The 20,207-nt window shown below is 39.4% G+C and overlaps 1 protein-coding gene across 1 annotated transcript in view; it reads left to right on the forward strand.

Annotated features, from left to right (window-relative positions):
* LOC124105457 (peroxisomal bifunctional enzyme) overlaps window positions 1-19,963 on the forward strand; it is a 33,213-nt gene extending 13,250 nt beyond the window's left edge. The window contains exons 4-7 of the mRNA XM_046462619.2: window positions 264-375; window positions 5,237-5,341; window positions 15,573-15,914; window positions 16,676-19,963. Coding sequence (XP_046318575.1) covers window positions 264-375; window positions 5,237-5,341; window positions 15,573-15,914; window positions 16,676-17,937 — 1,821 coding nt within the window. The 3' untranslated portion in view covers window positions 17,938-19,963. The remainder of the gene's footprint in view (window positions 1-263; window positions 376-5,236; window positions 5,342-15,572; window positions 15,915-16,675) is intronic.
* Window positions 19,964-20,207: the final 244 nt, after the last annotated feature.

A 20,207-nucleotide genomic window follows, 5' to 3' on the forward strand; every position in this document is an offset into this window, starting at 1 on the left:
TATTAAAATTTTGTTGTCTGAGACAGGTCATAATTGATTCAAAAAAATGTGCCAGAGCTAGAAGTATGTTTAAGCATGAAGACTTAGAACAGCTCTGGTTATGCTGTTAATTAAAGGAGAGCCTATATACTAGTTTGCCCGGTGGAAATTCTTGCTGAATCCAATGAAACAATGTTTTTGAGGGTATAGGAAATCCAGGGATTGTTCATCTTAGATATAAATGTATTACCTCATTGTTGGCCTTTATACCTTCAATCTGACAGGCTCATGTTGGCTTCCCAGAAGTCACACTAGGAATTCTTCCTGGTGCGAGAGGAACCCAGCTTCTCCCCAGACTCATTGGAATTCCTGCTGCACTTGACTTAATTACATCAGGTCAGTGTAAACCTTGCCTGTGACTGTCTAGACCAACCTGAGGAACTGGACCAGCATTTAGGAAAATCCTGGCCTGGCCACTAACCTTAAAGGGGCCAGTTTAACTTTGTCTCCAAATTTTCTCATCTATAAAATGGAAACAATATTTCTCTTGACAGCTTCTCAAATGTTACTATATTGATCCCATGTGCAAATCATGGAAGGAAAGTGTATGTAAAGCACTAATCAAATTTAGAGTTGTATTATAGTTTGTTGAATTATTGCTGTTCACATAGGGAACATTATATTCAGATCTGGTTTAGAAATCTTAATAATAATAAGATTCAAAGGGCTGGGGTTGTGGCTCAGTGGTAGAGCACTTGCCCAGCATGTGTGAGGCATCACATAAAAATCAGTAAATAAAATAAAAGTATAAAAAAATTCACGATAAGTTTTTTTTAAAGAAAAGATTGAAAATCAAAATTTTCAAGGCCAAGTTTCAACTTTTCCTTTACAAATAACAAATTTTCATTTCTCGAGTATTAAGATATTAGCTACAAATGGAAATTTTTCTTTTTACATAGGGATTATGAATAATATAACACTAAATCAGCACAAAAAAGAAACTTAGTATCCTTTAGCAGTAACTGTCCATCCCCTTCTAGATTTACCAAATATTCAGGTTTGTAAGACAAACCTGAATTTACTCTAAACAAGTATAATTAATTATGAGATCCTATGTTAGGTAATTTATCTTTCTTTTCTTTAGATTTCTCAAACATGCATTTAATAGTAGGGGTGATATGGTGGTGAACACTAGGTAGGTTAATACATACAGTGTGCTTAGAACCCTCCTAGATATGACAGAACTTAGCTATTTACTGTTATTCATATATGTCTGTTTTCTGAGTAAAATTAAGATGAAAATCTTAGTTAGTTAGTTAGACTGACCCTGAAGAATGTATGAGAAAAAAGAGCAATTTAAAAAAATTATTTATTTTGCCTAAGGATATGTTAAACTATAATGAATTTATCACTATTATTTTAAAATTATTTAATATAGAAACATTTTTTAAAATTCTCAATTTTAATTCCTAATACAGTAAATATTGATAGATATAACCTATATAAACAATAGGATTTTGGAATTCTTTATAATTCTTTATAATATATTCTAATTGGAATTCTATATAATATATTCTTTTGGAATTCTTTATAATATATAAGAATGCACAGGGGTTCTAAGTCTGCAGTGTTTGAGAATTGCTAAAAGATATCTGTATGTTTTGACAGAGACTGTGATATGAAACTGCATATGAGACAATATCAACAATAATGTGATTCTGTATGCATTAAAATAGCTTTGTTGTTTTAGATGAGGTGGTGTTATAAGTCCTATAGACTATTCGAGGAAACTTACAAAAACTGAAGTATTAAGTTTATTTTAAAAATCTAGTGAAAATTGTTTTAATTTACAATGATAAGTACATTTTAAATAATGTGAGTCATTTTTAAGTGTCTGATTTAGAATTCTTTAGAGGATGCTCAAATCCAACATACTAGAGAAATTCACAGCCCATGACAGAGTTTATTGTGCAAAAGACAAAACAGAAAGGAAACAAAGCAGCATGAAATATATCAAGAGTTGCAATGGTGTGAAATGAGTCTGTAAATCCTAAAGTTTACTGAATTAAGCATATAGGGGAACATTGAAGAATTTTGTGACCCTGTTTTCAGTAATTGGTCTGAAAGATGATAGTATCTTAGGGAAAATCAGGAAAAAAACTGGCTTCTTTGATAAGAAGAAATGAAGCAAACTAGAATTGTTCTATTCTTAAAGCACCGCTTCAAGAAATGCCACCATATTTAACATGATGAAGAACAAGTAAAAACAGCAAGAAGGTGACAGATTTTTTGATTTGCATAGAAAAGGTCACAGTGAATTAAAAGAAAGCTACCATTAGAATCATACACCTGTCTTTTTGAGTAGACTGTATAATTTCAGGGAAACTTATGAATGACATCTGGGACGTTTCCATGAAGAAAAAAAAAAGTAAAGTTTGGAAAAGAAGTGATGAAGAAAACAGGAAAAATTTGAGATTCTCTGGCTTGAAGAGAATGTTTTCTAACTCAGTTGCCTTGGGATCTCCTGACATTGACCTACACAGAGCTCTTCTTGGAGCCTGTTGGACAAGGGTTGTTAACTATATTGGCATCAGATTTGCCATTTTAGGCCGGGAGCCATTTTATCTAGAGGCTCCGAAGTTTCGATTCTAAGGCAATGCTGCTTAACTTCCCATAGAATATGTGCCTGCTAAATGATCAGCCCCACCTCGGTTTACAACACAACTCCCAAGCAGCTTATGAAATTCCTCTGTGAGCTATAAAGCTGGTCTGTGAGGGCTAACACACTGCTGCTCTCCTCAAAGGGACAGCCTTGTCGGTTTGCCTCATGCTACTGACAATAAATCTCTTGCAGGAGATTCCAGCGTGTGGTGTGATCTCTGGACTTTGCATGGACTCTGTGGGTGTCCTTTCAATCTACACTGAGGGCTGCCCTAGGAAAAACAAGTTTAAAGCACAGCCCAAGGATTTGATTTGCACATCTTAAGTCCTTAGTGTTGCTGAAAGCTTGGTCCTTGTCCCTAATGCCAATCCAATAACGAGGACACAGTTTTGAGAAAAAGGAAAAAATGTTTATTGCTTTGCTAGCAAAGGAGAAACACAGGGGACTCCTGCCTGAAAGGCTGTGATTCTGCCCATCTGCAGGAATAGGGGGCTTTTAAAGAGGTGACTCAAAGGCTACATTCCACATGTTCTCTGTTGAAGCTGTAATTTCACTTGTTAATTTGGGAGATATCAGTTATTTCTGTATCTTCTGGTACCATCCCCAAAGTCTGCATTGGTTTTTCCTATCCAGAGAAGATAAATCTGCTTAAAATAGGGGAAGAATAGTAATCCTGTTCCTCCTGAGAGTAGGGATAGGGAGAGATTAGGGAGGAGCAGGGAGAGAGGAAGAAAAAGAACAGTCCATTATAAAAATAAACTGTAGGTCTGGGGCTGGGGCTCAGTGCTAGTGCACTTGCCTAGCATGTGTGAGGCACTGGGTTCAATTCTCAGTACCACATATAAATAAATAAAATAAATGTCTATCAACAACTAAAAAAAATTAATAAAATAAAAGTAAACTGCAGTGGCAGAGCAGCAAGGGCTATATTCAAAGCATAAAGTGGACCACTGTTACATTTGTTCTTTGAAACAGAATAAGCATGCTTGGAATGTGATTGTCACTGGAAGAACGGCAGTGGTACTCTCTTTTTCATGAAATTAAAGCCAGAAGAAATCAGTACAGATGAAGAGCTTTTCATTCTGTTTGTGGGTGGCTCACATTCCCCTGCTTTGCTGTCCTAGAGATCCTTTTAGCACCCAGGTTTCCATCTTCCATTTATGTCACCTCAGTGCCCCTAACCTGGTTAGGCTGATTTACTTAACCTTCACCTAAAATGACTGTGTACATGGGACACTTGACCCCTGACATCACTCACCTACTCCACACCCCCTCTGCACTGCAGGAGAGGATCTGGAAGCCTGCTTTCAAGGCACTTCCAGAAAAGTGCCCTAAGACTGCTTTTCTAGCAGGACCCTTGGAAAATCACTGAATTGTCTCTGTGGTCAAGAAAACCCATTTGTAGCTCTCTGAAGAACTCAGGGGACCCAGGAATGGAGGTTTTTGTTGTAGAGGCGGCATCTACCAATACATGAAGGACAGGGAAGACCCAGGAATTATTGCCACCAAGACTGATTTGATGAACCCTTTTCCAAAGTTGCAAGTACGCAAATGCTTTGTCATTGTCTCCTTACTGGCCCTGTGCTTAAGGCCACAACCCCTACTTCAGAATATGCACATCTGATGACCTCTTACAACTGGTAAAGAACTGCCAGGACAGATCTTTAGTGATGCAAACCCAGATAAACTTCTGTAACGCCCTTGACCTTTTCCATACTGAGGCTGCCAAGATGACCCTGAACACAGCAGGTTGCTAGCACCGCCACTCCTGACACCCAGTGTTGTCACCTGTGAGGTGAGATTTAAATTGTCGCTATTGCTTAGTGTCATGGACACCAGACTGACTCAGACCCTCAACAGAGCACTTGTTTCACTATTGCTTCTTGGGACTAGAAGAGCAATTACCTCTCAGCTCTGCTTCCTTTTCAGCTTACATAGTAGGAGCCAGGGCTCCCAACCACATAAAATATATTCTACAAACCAAGGAAGGGTGGAGAGTCTTGGTAGCCAATAACTATTGGAATACTATACCATTTGTCCTGTGTAACTTTCATTAGACCTATTTAACATCAATTTAATTGATACAGAACTTTTTTCCCCCTATCTACTCAACTACATGTATGTTTGGTGACTATTTTGTAAATCAACTCCAGTCCTGGTGTGTGGTAGGTACAAGATAGATAGTAGTTCTGCTGCCACTTCTATCAATTTATCCAACAGTCACCATCTTCTATATTTCTATAGAGATTTGTAGGTTGTAAAGTGCTTCTATAGTTATTTAGAGACTATTAAGAGAAAAGAATATATGATTTTCACATAATACTCAGAATTACTGAGATAAGCATAATTATTCCTATTGATCAGTGAAGAAATTGTGTTCTTGGTGCACATCCTCCTGGTCACAAAAACAGGAACTGTGGAGCTGCACCCTGAATCCAAGGTCTCTGGCTACATCTGCATGATGTTTCAACTCCAGCCATCAAGGGTCCTTGTTCTTTTCTCTTAATAGCAGATGTTTATATCTGGGGAAGACAGCAGGGCTCTCACTTTAATCTCACATCACTCTTTGATTTGCTTTATTTTGTTTTGTTTTAGGGAGACACATTTTGGCGGATGAAGCACTTAAGCTGGGCATTCTGGATGAAGTTGTGGATTCAGATCCAGTAGAAGCAGCAATCAAATTTGCCCTGAGAATTTTAGGTAAGAAGATAAAGATGATAACTGCACAAGATTGGAAACAAGCTAATGTCCATTTTAATAAGACACTCCTTAAATACCTTAGGGGTCACCCATGTGATAGAGGATGATAAAACTTAAAAATTAATGTACTAACATGGCATGAATTCCACAAAATATTGTATTATTAATTATATAACATCAGTTGTGGTAGTTTGCCAATAATCAGGGGTGATGGTATATATGGGGAGAATGGACAGATGTCACTTTTGGCCTATGAACAAAATATATATGCTAGAATCTCACAAGAAATGGAGTAGTTGCCTCTGGGAGAGGTTCTGGTCAGCCAGCAGAAGCAGTTTAAAGGAGACTTTTTACAGTTCTTCCTTTTGTGCCATTGGAATTTTTAAAACCAGAAGTGGGTTTTCAGTGAAGAAATAGAATTAAAGCTGAAACAAACAGAGGAGCACGCACACTTCAGCCAGTAGAATACATGCTCCCTAACTCTCCACAATAAAGCCCTGGCCTCTGAAACTCCTGTTTCAGCAGGGCAAGTTCCATCCCTAAGGCCTTCTTGCTTTACACACTCAGGAGTGTGGAAGGGAACTCTAAGAGCTACTTTCATGGCAATCTCCTTTGCTTGCTCATTTGCTTGATTTTTTTAACTGGCCCTTTTCAGTCTGTGGAGGTTGTGAGCTCTAAATGAGCAAGGAGCAGGGTGGGGGAAAAAAATCCCAAAATAAATAATTGGGAGGAGTGTTGGGCCACAAGCAGGATGGAGTGTGTGCTGGTCTCCCGCTTGGTGGCAGCAAAGGCTCAGGGTAATTCCAGAGCTTCCCTGGGAAACAGTTATTGTTTTGCTGACCCAGGCCAACACTCTCTTGAAGTCTTGTTTTCTTGTGAGTGTGGCTCCAACCAGTTACTGTTCCAATGCAATGGTTAAGGCTTGCAATGGGGGAGGCCAGGGACTGTGGGGAGAGAATACTGGTAGCTCCTACAGAGTTGGCAAGTTCCCACCCAAATGGAGGTGGACTGCCTGCTATCCTCTGCCTCCAGGCTGTCTTCACTGGGTCTGCCCCACAGAGCTTCCTGAGGGGGCTGCTTGTTTTGTTAGAAGTCATTTGGTTGACTCAGAGCAAAGGCTGTGTACAATTGGGGGTCCTTATATTATTCTTTGCACTGGGGCTCAAGGTATACCCAGGTCAACATTTACTCCCAGGGTTTTAGTTTATAAACACCTCAGCTGTTTTCCTGAATTTCTCTAAATTCTGATTTGAGAATTAAATTTCTTCAAGAAATAAATGAAAATCATGGCCTAGTGTACTTATAAAATGGTATAATTTTCCTTTCTTACTCTGTTTTAAAGTTAATTTTAAGTGTTAAATTAAAAATTCAAATGACATGTAACATTTCTGTTTTATCCACTTGAATTGAACCTTACATCATTTGTCCACTTGGTGGCATCCTAACATTGAGGTTCATGTGCTTTAAAACTTGGTAATTTCACCAATAGTTCTGGCTTTGAACAATTACATGTAACTATTTTAAATTATAACCATGAGGACAATATACACATAAAGTCAAGTGCTTGTGATCCAGAAATGTTTTAAGATATTAATGTACATGGCTGCATAATTGCTCAGTGGTAGAGCAAGGCCTACCCCTGGGTTCAAGGTTTAGCCACACAAAAAACAAAGCAAAATAAAAACTATCTTTATCTATCTATCTATCTAAATTCATATATATCTTATAATTATACTTACATAGAATATGTATGAATACACACAAGAACTGAAAGGAAATAGGCACGAAGTAAAGATATTTTGTCCCACAATTTCTTAAACATTTAGTCTTTGCTTGTTTTGATTTTTTTCTAGCCTGCAGTATGATAATTTTCTCAAGCATTACAAAATTATTTTTGGTTCTGTTTCTGTTTTTTTCAGCTTCACATATTCATTTATTTATTTTGCAGATCTAATTTGGCTTCTTTTGTGACTCTAGAATCAAGTAGTATTTTTAGACCACACACAGCTCAGAATGCCCCCTCAGCTTCACTGAGGTGTAATTTTCACACAATAAATTCATCCAAGCCAAGTATAGAGTGGTGAGTGTTGGTGACAGTGCATAGTCATGATCCCAGTGCCACACCAAAGTACAGCTCTGTCACCCAAGAAAGCATTCTCAAGACACTTTCTGGTAGGTCCCCTTGTCTTTCACTTGGCCACAGGCCACCAGTGACCTGCCTCCTGTCACTGTAGTATTATGTTTTTTAGAATTTCATGTAGATAGAATCCTGCATACAGAAGGTGTCTTTGTGTCTGGATTTTTTCATGTAGTACATTGCTTTTGAGTTCATATGTTTTTGTATCTTGAGTTAAGTTACACTGGATTACTGAAAAATTTCCATAATGTGGGTAAACTCCAATTTTTTTATCTATTCATCAGCTGATGAACATTTAATTTGTTTCCACTCCAGAACTTGATAGGTCTTTGTAAGTGCATATTATCATGTCTCATGGGTAAATTAATAAGAGTAGGATTACCAGGTTGTAAAGTAAGTGCATACTTAACTGTGAAATGCTTTCTAAATTTGATTAATGAAAGAATCATTAAAAGTCACTAAATTTTGCAAAGCAAATAAGAAAAGATAGAAAAATAATGGGGCAAGATTAAGTTTAAATACGTGCTCATTGTACTGATTGTAATACATCCGATTAAGAGGGCAATTAGGCACTCAGGTATTGAGGTTTTAAAGTATTCATATATTTGCCAGGCATGCCATTGCTAGCCTGTAATTCCAGAGGCTTGGGAGACCCAGGCAGGAGGATAGCAAGTTCAAAACCAGCCTCTGCAACATAGCAAGTCCCTAAAGCAACTTAGTGAGACTCTCTCTAAATAAAAAATAGAAAAGGACTTGGGATGTGGCTCAGTGGTTAAGCGCCTCTGAGTTCAATCCCCAATACCAAAAAATAAAAAGAGGGTCTGGGGTTGTGGCTCAGTGGTGGAACACTTGCCTCGTATGCATGAGGCACTGGGTTCGACCCTCAGCCCCACATAAAATAAATAAAAGTTAAAAAAAATAAAAAATAAAATAAAAGAAATTACTCATGTCTTTGACTTAGTGTTTCTATTCTTGGTAATTTACTATAGAGAAATTATAACAGAAGTACAAAGATTTGAGCATAGTATTGATCACTGAATCTTTGTCAATATAAAATATTGGAAACAACTTTTATCTTAATTTTATAGGATTAGTTACCTAATTAATGATGGAAATCAAAGAAGCAACTCCATTTAACCATTGGAACTTCGATTTTTGAAGAAAAATGAAAAACTTGCAAATACAGATACATATTATATATATGTGTGTGTATGTGTGTGTGTATACATATATATATATATATATATTTCCCCCCCCCCCCCCTTTTTTGGTACCAGGGATTGAACCCAAGGGTGCTCGACCACTGAGCCAGATTCCCAGCCCTTTTTATTTTGAGACAGGGTTTCACTAAGTTGCTTGGGGCCTCTTAAGTTGTTGAAGCTGGCTTTTAACTTGTGATCCTTCTGCCTCAGGCTCCCAAGCCTCTAGGATCACAGGCATGCACCTCAGAGCCCTGCTACACATAATATTAAGAAAAAAACTCAGAAAGGAAATTTCACAAATATCACTGGTTCATATACTTATTTGCATAAGGAAAACTCTTATCAGAAGATACAATAGTTTTTTAAACAGAAGTTTTACTGGAGTGGTAGGTAACTGAGATTCTTGATTAAAAAAAAATCTATGCATCTATCTATATTTGTGTGTGTGTGTGTGTGTGTATGTGTGTATCTTTTCCTAGTATCTGAGTCATTAAATTTACTGAAAGAAAAAATGGAGGTCCCACCAATGTGGAAGGGGTGCAGTCTCATAGAGAAGACTCAGTACTGGATGATAGAAGACCTGGATTCACATCTCAGCCTGAGTCATGTGGACCACAATAGATCTCTTCTTTGGGGTCTTATTTTCATTATTCATAAAAGGAAAGTGCTCCTCAAAATTAATTAGTTTCAAACTATATTGCAAGAATGCAAAGGCTACAAGCGAGCTCTCAGTGTTGGTTCTTTTTTTTTTAAATTTTATTTTATTGGTTCTTCTTAGTTATACATGACAGTAGAATCCATTTTGATAAAATCGTACAAGCATAGGATAAATTTTATTCTAAATAAGACCCCATTCTTTTGGGTGGGCAGGATGGTGAGTGTTTGGTTCTTAACTACAACTTAAGTGGCTGTCCTGCATCTCTTTTGGGGTTTAGTAATTAAAATCCCTTGGGAAACTCTAGTATGCTTACTGATTACTTTTATTTTTTAATGAGTACCAATGTTTGAAATTCTGTGATATCTTGGTGCTGCTTTGTCATACATAAATGCTAGGGACAGAAGGTAGAGAAATGGGGCTGATCAACAAAGGACTGACTCAGGGAATCTTATCTACACTTGCTGCTTGTTAGTTCACAAAATGTTTAGCTGTGTTGATTTTTTTCCCTTTTATTTGTCTTTGTTCACTCTCTCTCTCTCAATGCTTTCCTCTTTTTTGTTGTTGTTGTTTAATTTTCCTTTGTTTGCTTTTAAAGGTAGCTATAGGAATGTGGTTATATTTGACAAAACAAAATTGGTATAAACTTGATAGGGAGGATCCACAAAATACTAATGCACTAATTAATATTAAATACATATAAATTTATTATAAATGAATACATGCATGTGTGTTAATCTGTTTTTCAATAAAGCTAATGCAATTGTCTTCACATGGAGCAATGGTTCTCTAATTTTACTGTGAATCAGAATCTCTTGATTGGCTTAAAACATAGATTGCAGGGATCCACTCATTATTTTCTGATTCACTACATATAGGGTAAGGACCAAAAGTTTACATCTCTATCAAGTGCCTATGTGATGATAATGCTACCTTCTGGGGACCACTCTTTGAGAACCATTGAGGAAGGGAGGGTAAAAATGGAGACAACATTTTCTGGGATTTACTTTTTCTACATGGCTTGTAAATACTGCTTAAGGTCTTAAACACATCAGTAAGTCAGTTATGAAAAGTGTGGTTAAAAAGCCATGTGACTTTTGAGGTATGTGAATGATATCACAATTTAAATAATGGATGTAAATGTTTTAAATTCCCATTTTTCATTTGAAAAAAAATTGTATTAATTCAGCCTGTTCCCCTTCTCACTGCTCAAATGTTCAGTTAATAAATAAATAAATAAATAAACAAATTAAAAGACACAAAAGGAAAAGATTAGGAAGACTTATTTAATTTCCACATCCTATAGGAAAGGAGAGAGGGAAGGGGATTCCCAGTGGTCAATATTCTAGTCAATACTTTTGGAAACAGTTACAGGTAAGACAGGACTATAGAAGGTTACATATCTACAGATATGATTTGGGAAGTCGCTGCAGATTTCTCTACAAACTTTACAACATATTCCGGAGAGTTGGCTGTTTTAGCTAATTAGCTTTACACATCTTAATTTTCTTGTTATATGAAGCCCCTTAGTCTATAGCAGTGCAATAGATTTAGTGGAGGAATGCAGGATTCCTGGGCCAGACCTGCTTGCTTTGGCTCACCTGGAAAGGGGAGGGTCCTGTGAGAGGCCATCGGTTTGCACTTGCATGTGGCCAGCAGCTGGCTTGTCCCAGAACTGAGTGAAAATTCCTAGTCCCCATGTGTGCATTTCTGGCGTGAAGCTGCAAGTGAGAGCAAAGACCAACACCCTGTGGCTCTGTGCCCCCCTTTCCAGCAGGGATGGGCCCAGGGCACATCCACCTGGGAACCTCAAGTCAGTGCTTTCTCTTTGTCTATTTGGCTATGGCTGTGCTGAGCTATTGGCCGTTTGAATAATTCAAATTCTGCCCAAAGAACTTCGTGTATTTGTTCGTTTGGATTTGTAGCTTTTAAAAAACCTTGGGGCTGGGGATGTGGCTCAAGCCGTAGCACGCTTGCCTGGCATGCACAGGGCGCTGGGTTCGATCCTCAGCACTACATGATAATAAAAATAAAGATGTTGTGTCCACTGAAAACTAAAAAAAAAAAAAAAAAAAAAAAAAAAAATTCTCTCTCTTTAAAAAAACAAAACAACAACAAAAAACCTTAGTGGTTTCCTGGGCCTTCTCCTTCATTTTACCTTTTGCTCTTTGTAATTTCTTTTTACTCTCTGTGAACATTTATATAAACAACTTTCAAAATACAGAGTGACCTTGTTTCACACTGGAGGCCTGAGCACATGTCCACATTGAGCCTCCTCTTGACCACTTACTGTGGGTGATCTCCCTGAAGCCTGTGACTGTGCAGTTGTTTTATCCTTTGTAGAGCCTCAAGGTGCACAGAGGCTACTGCTTATCACAGCTAGAGAGAAGACAGACGGTCCTGTGTGTCTGAGGAAGGGAATTCTGTGAACTGCATACTGAGTTGCTCTTTAGCTTAGGCAGAGAGAATCTGTTCCTGTCAGGTTAACAGAAGGGTGAAGGAGAAATAATCAACTTCTTTTCTTTTTTCATAAGTACAATTTTGTACATTGTTTTATCAAAATTTGAGTATACTTCATCTTCATCTTTATGATCCCGAATAGAATGAAGTCAAAATTCATGTGAATGGGCCAATGAAGAGTTCAGTTATGAGTATACCCGAATCACTACATAGTGCCTCTCTTCAGCTTTCCCTGGGCAAGTACTGCTGACCTGCCCATACTAGGCTCTTATTCTGTAGGTACTGTTGAGTGACTCATTTACAACTGTATCATAACTTTATTTAACAACTTAGTAAGATCAAAATTGATAGTTCTCACCATGGTACATGGAGAACAAAACTAAACCATACACAGTGGATAAAGAAAAAGTATTCCACTCGACACTGCTCTGAGTGATATTAAGATTACCAAGTGTAGAAGAAATACTTTCCAAACAACTGTCCCTATAGATGTAAAGGGGAAGTTCTGCCTGTGTTCTTTGCTAATAACCCAACAGTGGAAGAAAACAGCATCTTCAACTCCAGCCACAGAAAGAGAGAGACAGGAGACGAGGCAGGGAAAAGCTGGCTGACTGCGCCCTGACCAAACCTGTCCCATGGATGTGCTTCATCTGGCTCTAGGCTGTCCTGGACAGGTGCCTGGGAGAGCTCCCAGGATGCCCACACACAGCCTGAGAGGTTCTGAGGATCCCAGGATAACAGGATGATGTGGGTCAGAAAAAATTGCTTCATTCCATTAAGCAGGCTTTTCTTTTCTGGTTGGTTTGCTCATTTTCTCCCTTTTATTCTTTCCAATTACTGGCCTCAGACAAACTTGCCAGAACCTGCGGCTGTCCCAGAGACAGTGGCTGACACACCCCCTGCTCTTGGACCTTTTGGAGGTATAGCTCAAAACAACTGTAAAAAACTCTTTTAAAAAAAATCATCCTGCTTAGGCTGGGGTTGTGGCTGCATGGTAGAGTGCTTGTGTGAGGCACTGGGTTCAATCCTCAGCACCACATAAAAATATAAATAAATAAAGTTATTTTAAAAAGTCATTAATTGTTTTTAAAAAAATTGCCTGGCTCAGGCCCCACCCTTAAGGATTCTTAACTAAATCTGTGGTGGGCCCTGGGTAGGCATCTTAAACTCTTGAAAGAAATCTGATATGACTGTGCTGTTGAGAGGCAGCCCCAGGCATGGTGGGAGCAGCAGCAGTGTGGCAGGACAGAGCTCCAGCTCTGGGACATCCAGATCCATCTGCCCTGTTCCATGGTGTGGGTTAAGCCAGCAGTAGGTTCAGGTCACAATGCAGACAGCTGCGCCTCTTTCCTTATCCACTTGCCCTCTACATACATGTCCTCCCGCTCCTGCTCTCCCCACTGTCCACTCTTGCCTCCCTTCTAGGTCACCAATGAATGGAGCCAGCAGTGGACTGTAGCTTGTCCCATCCTTCTCTGCTGAGCTTGCCTCTCCTCACATTGAGGACTGAATAGTTGAGCAAGTAATCTGTGGGTCTCTTGAGTACGGTTCACATTTCTCCAAAGCAACAGGGTCAGCAGGGCCCTCATGGTAATAACCACTGTCTTTGCTCCTCTCCTGAGTGCTGCTCTAACCAGGTGGGACATCATTCATTTAGAAAAGCATTCTTCTCAACTCTGCAAGTAGTCAAGTATTAGGAACAGGCTTGCCTCATAGCTTACAACAAGGGGATGAGATTTCATAATGCCCCCTGTGCACATGATGACATCCAGACTATGATCCCTGGGACATAGGCTCCACACTAGTGCCAGAGTCAGAGGTCTTTCTGTAATGGAGCTGCTTTATAAGCTTGGTATGAATCCTGTGTACATAACTAAGACATACATTTTTCATACAATGATTTACTCTTGAAATAGTACCACTGATAGAAAATAGTGTCTGTAATAGCTCGACATTTGGCATCTACAATTTGTCACATATTTACTCTTTTATACAAATGTTAGCAAAACTTGAGCACATACATAACCATGAGAGTATGATATCCAAATAGCTAATAAGCATGTGATAAAGGCTCAACATCACCATGAAGGGAAACGTACGTTAAAATTACAGTGAATGTGTAGACAGCCTCAAATAATAGGGCGTCATTTCTGAGGCTGGGTTACCAACAGGCTCTGGCTGTAGTCTTGCCCATCTCTTGCTTACTCACTTGCTCACACTGACAGAAGCCAGTGACAGGATGTGAGCGGCCCTGTGGAGAAGCCATGTGGCAAAGAATTGAGGGTGACCTCAGCCCATAGTGAGGGAGGAACTGAGGCTGTTGGTCCAAAAGCACAAAAGGGACTGAATCCAACTAACAACCCCTTGAGTGAGTCTGGAAGCAGGTCCTCCCCCAGTTATCCCTGAGATGACAATAGCTAGAAGCCAAATCTGGATCACAGCTTTGTATGAAATATGTGCTATAGATAGCTGATACAGAATCACTGGAATGAGTGTAGTAAAAATGACATCAATACCAAGTGTTATTTGGTATTAATATTTGGTAATAATATGGAGTAACTAGAATCCTTCTCCCATATGAAATCCACAGCATTGCCAGCAGGTCCAGACCATCACATGATATACCTCTGATCCTTTCTGGTTATTGAATTTCTCCCAGGTGATTATATTGGGCCACACAAATAATAGAAGGTTACCTCCCATCTCAGTCTTTAATCTTAATTACATGTATAAATCCATTTGCCAGATTAGTTGATTTGTTCATAGTTTCTGGGGATTGGGACATGGACATCTAGAGGATGACACTTTCTGCCCACTACTCTAATATTTTCTCCTATGGATTTTCATGTCATTTTATTAATGATGTCCTTTGTAGTATAAAAGTCTTTCATTTTAATTTGTTCAATTTATTAATTACTTTTCCTTTATGGATTATGCTTTTGATGTTATATAAGATATCACTTAGCCTAAGAACATAAAAATGTTCCTATTTTCTTCTAGAAATTCTTACAGTACCCACCCCCTGACCTTTTTATTAATACCAGGATTGAACCCAGGGTAACCACTGAGCCACATCTCTACCCTTTTTTATCTTTTACTTAGAGAGGGTCTCGCTAAATTGCTCAGAGCATTGCTAAGCTGCTGAGGCAAGCTTTGAACTCACAATCCTCCTGCCTCAGCCCCCAAAGCTCAGTTTTTATTCTTCAATGGATTTATGATTCATTGATAGATTGTGCTAGGTAAGGATCTATGCATTATTTAATTAAATTAATTAATCAATTTTGAATTGGGTATTCAGTTCTCCCAGCACTATTTGATTAATTTTTTTCTATGTGTTGAAAATCAAATAGCCAATCTTGAAAGATTTATAATGAACTTTCAGTTCTCTTCCAACCATATTACAATGTCTTCTATCATGGGTAATTGAAAGGTTTCATATTTTTAAGAATAGTGTTCAGATTATTTCAGATCTCAAATAGTAATTCTGAACTTTTTTCTATAACTAAAAATAATAGGGGTTAAAAGAATATAACTTTTATGCATTCATTTGGTAACTTAAAATCCTTTGATTCTCTTAGATTCTCTTATAGGACTAAGTTACAAAAATGTCAGAAATATGGTATTGGTGTTCCATTAAATATCTTGATGAACAGTATGTACTTCTGTACTTTGAATCTGAACCAGGTGTTGTTGTTGCTGCTGCTGCTGTTATTATATAATCAATTTCCTTTGTTTAAGTAACATTCTCAAATCTCTGATCATGCTTATTCTTTTCAGATCAACCTTTAGAATCCCGCAGAATCTTGAACAAGCCAGTGCCAAGCTTGCCCAACATGGACACCATTTTCAGGGAAGCCTTTGCAAAGATGCAGAAGCAGTACCCTGGGTGCCTGGCTCCGGAGACTTGTGTCCGTGCAGTCCAGGCCTCTGTGAAGTATCCCTATGAAGTGGGCATCAAGGAGGAAGCGGAGCTGTTTATGTACCTTCAGGGATCAGGGCAGGCTAGAGCCCTGCAATATGCTTTCTTTGCTGAAAAGAATGCAAGTAAATGGTCCACTCCCTCTGGGGCCTCATGGAAAACAGCATCAGCACGACCCATCTCCTCCGTTGGTGTCCTTGGTAAGCACGTGGGGGCGGTTCATGGGCTTCTCCAAATGTGTGCATGTCAAGAGCTAACATTTACTTCAGGACACCAGGTCCCAGGTTCTATGCTGAAATCACTACTCCTGTTAGCTCCAGTAATTCTCTCCCAAGTCCTCAAACTGCCTTCGTCTTATGTGTGAGGCCTAGAGATGCTAACCTTTTCCAGAGTGAGCTAAACTCTAGTGGTGTGAGGGCCTGACCTTGGCTTTCTGTCTCCAGACTGTGGGCACTATTTACTCCTCTCTAACCCTTCTCTGTATGAATCTCTCACTCCAGGATTTCCAAACTGTGATTGATATTTGTAGCACATTTCAAGCATGGCATTTCACTCTTGCAGATAAGTATTTGGGATCAATTTTCTTGTCTTTGTGGTCCCTGGATGCATTCACACCTCCTACCTCAAAACCACCATCAATTTGTGATGTAGTCTTCCACTGCTCTCTTGTGCCCACTAGAAAGCTCTGACATCTGTCTGGGTTGGATGTAGTTTGGAAAGTTTGCCAGGGGTAAGGTCTTACTGGACCCACATTGCCTCCGGGCACTTCTGCCCAAAAGTGGGATAATACAAGATACTACCTGATTCCTGATATGCTCTGTGAATCAGAACGATATGGGCAACAAGGCAGGGTAGGGCTGGTATCAATATGGCACATTGCCATAGAAACTGTGGTCCAATAAGCTAGTTTCGAATTCCCCATCCATTGAATCATTCATTTTCTCCTTCACTGTCTCTGCAGGCTTGGGAACCATGGGCCGAAGCATTGTCATTACTTTTCTAAGGGCGAAAATTCCTGTGGTTGCTGTAGAAGTAGATCAAAAGCAGCTCAAAACTGCAAAGAAGATAATAACTTCCAGCTTGGAAAAGGCAGCATCCGAAATGCCACAGAATGACCAGCCTTGGTCAGGACCAAAACTCAGGTTCAGTTCATCTATGAAGGAGCTTGCTAGCGTAGACTTAGTTGTCGAAGCAGTATTTGAGGATATGAAGCTGAAGAAACGAGTCTTTGCTGAACTGTCAGCTGTGTGCAAGCCAGAAGCATTTTTGTGCACCAATACTTCAGCCCTGGACGTGGATGAATTTGCTTCTTCCACGGATCGGCCGCATTTGGTTATTGGCATGCACTTCTTCACACCAGCTCATGTAAAGAAGTTGTTAGAGATTATTCCTAGCCGACATTCTTCCCCCACCACCATTGCCACTGTTATGAACTTAGCCAAAAAGATTAAGAAGATTGGCGTAGTCGTAGGCAACTGCCATGGCTTTGTTGGTAATCGAATGCTAGTCCCTTATTTTGACCAGACATATTTCTTGTTAGAAGAAGGTAGCAAGCCAGAGGAGATAGATCAGGTGCTGGAGGAGTTTGGTTTTAAAATGGGACCCTTTCGAGGGTCTGACCTTGCTGGGTTGGATGTGGGTTGGAAAGTTCGCCAGGATCAAGGTCTTACTGGACCCACATTGCCTCCTGGTACTCCTGTCCGAAAGCGGGGTACTAGAAGATACTGCCCGATTCCTGATATGCTCTGTGAATCAGGACGCTATGGGCAGAAGACAGGGCGGGGGTGGTTTCAGTATGACAAGCCATTGGGAAGGATTCACAAACCTGATCCCTGGCTTTCCAAATTTCTGTCACAGTACAGAGAAACCCATCATATTGAACCCCGTGTCATTAGCAAGGATGAGATCCTTGAGCGCTGCTTGTATGCACTCATCAATGAAGGGTTCCGTATTTTGGGAGAAGGGATGGCTGCTGGCCCAGAGCACATTGATGCCATCTACTTGAATGGGTGTAGCTGGCCAAGGCACAAGGGTGGGCCCATGTTCTATGCTTCCACAATTGGGTTGCCCACAGTTCTGGAGACGTTGCAGAAGTACTACAGGCAGAATCCTGATATTCCCCACCTGGAGCCCAGTGACTACCTAAAAAAGCTGGCTTCCCAGGGAAACCCTCCTCTGAAAGAATGGCAAAGCTTAGCAGGGCCCCCCAGCAGTAAATTGTGACTCAGTCTTCCATGCTGTGCCTCCCATGCTGGCATCGGGTAAAACTCACTGGATTTCAATAAAGTTAATTCCAAGAATACAGAGTAAGAGTACTCTGAAATGCAAAGCAAAGGAAGAAATTGGTTACTTAAACCTTCCTTTTGGTGTTTTTTCTTCTTGATTCTAATGAAGGAAATCTTTATGAAAGTGCTTTCTATGCCTCTGAATGTGTTCCTTTCAGATAAATTTAGTGAATGAAGTTGTGTAAATATAATTCTACAATAGCTGATGAGAGAGCCTTAGGAATACGTTGAGGTTCCCAAGTGCTTTGATTGTTGGAGCAATGTTCAACATTTAATAAAATATAAATGCAGCTAAGTTCGTAAACTTCTTTTGTCTTGGGCTGGGGATATAGCTCAGTTGGTAGAGTGCTTGCCTCACATGCACAAGGCCCTGGGTTCAATCCCCAGCATCACACATACACAAAAAAATTTCTTTTGTCTTTTTAACCTCACATACGTATTCTTGATTGCAAATCCTATAGGTCATACATGCCCACACAGTCACTGAGCACCCCCTGAGTTTCTTGCACCACTTGAAAGCACATGGCAGACCTAGAGCCCAGAGGGTATTAAACTAGTATAGAAGCCTGCGTTGCTGTTGGGTCCATACTTTCAGAGATGGAGATCATTGGCAGGGTAGAGTCTGCAGTGAGGGTCTCTATGGGCGGGGGGCATGGAACACTGCCTAAGGACAAGCAGATTAGTAGCAAGAAAGAAGGCCCATCAGAGTTGGAAATTGGTGAGGGCTCCAAGTATTTGAGACCCAAACAGGGCACTCCAGGGCAGCTTGGCAAGTCATGCTCATGAGATCAGTTCTGTCCAAGGCTCAGTCTCCTGTGCTTGCTGCTTGCAAGCGGCTCAGTGATATTTGTTGTTTATTCCCTAGGACACAGAACATCTGCAACATGGTCTTTATGGTCTTTTCTATTCAAGGAGAAGTAATAGAAAGACTAAGTTGTTCCCTTAGTTTAAGAAGGGATCTTAGTGAACATCTAACGTTTGAGGATTTCTTAATTTAAAAAAAAATTTTGTAGTTGTAGATGGACAGAATGCCTTTATTTGTATATTTTTTAATGTGGTACTAAGGATCAAACCCAGTGCCTCACACATGCTAGGCAAGCACTGTGCCACTGAGCTCCAGCTCTAGCTCCAAGGATTTCTTAGTTCTTAAGCAGTGTAACAATGCCAGTTTCCCTGTCAAGACAAGGACCTATGAATATGCATTTGGAAATGGTTGAAAAATCTAAAATTATGGCAAAGTAGATCATGTATAGTTTTGTTATTGCTATTAATATCCTTCTCTTTTTGACTTTCTGACTTGTGTTGTTCAAAGTTAAGCACTGTGCAACAGAAAAACTTGTCAGAATTACACAGACAAAAACTCGAAACAGCCCAAATGTCCACTAACCAAATGTCAGCTAACAAATGTGGTCTGTTCATACAGTCAGCTATTACTCACAAAAAGAAATGAAGTCCTGGGCTGAGGTTGTGGCTCAGAGGTAGAACATTCGCCTAGCATGTGTGAGGCACTGGGTTCGATCCTCAGAACAACATTAAAATAAAATAAAGATATTGTGTCCACTTACAACTAAAAAATAAATGTTTTTTAAAAAAGAAAGAAATGAAGTCCAGATATCTGCTACAGCATGAGGAACCTTGAATATACCAGGCTGAGTGAAAGAAGGCAGTCACAAAAGACCATATGTTATATAGACATTAAAGGGAATGTCCAGGGTAAACAAATAGAGACAGAAATAGAGGTTTCCCAAGACTGGAATTTTTGTTTAGTAGATACTGGGGATTGACTGCTAATGGGTACATAATTTCCTTTGGGTTTTATGAAAATGTTCTAAAGTGATTGAATTGTGATGGCAGTGGTATAAATCTGAGTAAACTAAAAAATTGTTGAGTTGTGTAATTTATAGGGATGAATTATTGGATATGTGAATTATATCTCAATAAAGTTATTAATAAATGGTGGGAAATGTGTCCTTCAGTGTGGTATAAATGAAATGTTTTACCACAGTTTCACCTGTGACCCTGAATAAAATCATCAAAAATCCTAATGGAGCCACATGTGGTGGAGTGAGCCTATATCACCCTCTATCCAGGAGGCTGAGGTGGAGAATCACTTGATCCCAGGAGAAGCCTAGACAATTTAGCAAGACTCTTGGCTCAAACAAAAAAGTCCTGATAGAGAAATCTTGAATGAACTGAGAACAAGTTTTC

This window comes from Marmota monax, unplaced genomic scaffold, assembly GCF_021218885.2.
Source record: "Marmota monax isolate L192 unplaced genomic scaffold, Marmota_monax_Labrador192_F-V1.1 WCK01_AAM20220418_F8-fsc00100, whole genome shotgun sequence".
Classification (NCBI taxonomy): Eukaryota; Metazoa; Chordata; class Mammalia; order Rodentia; family Sciuridae; genus Marmota; species Marmota monax.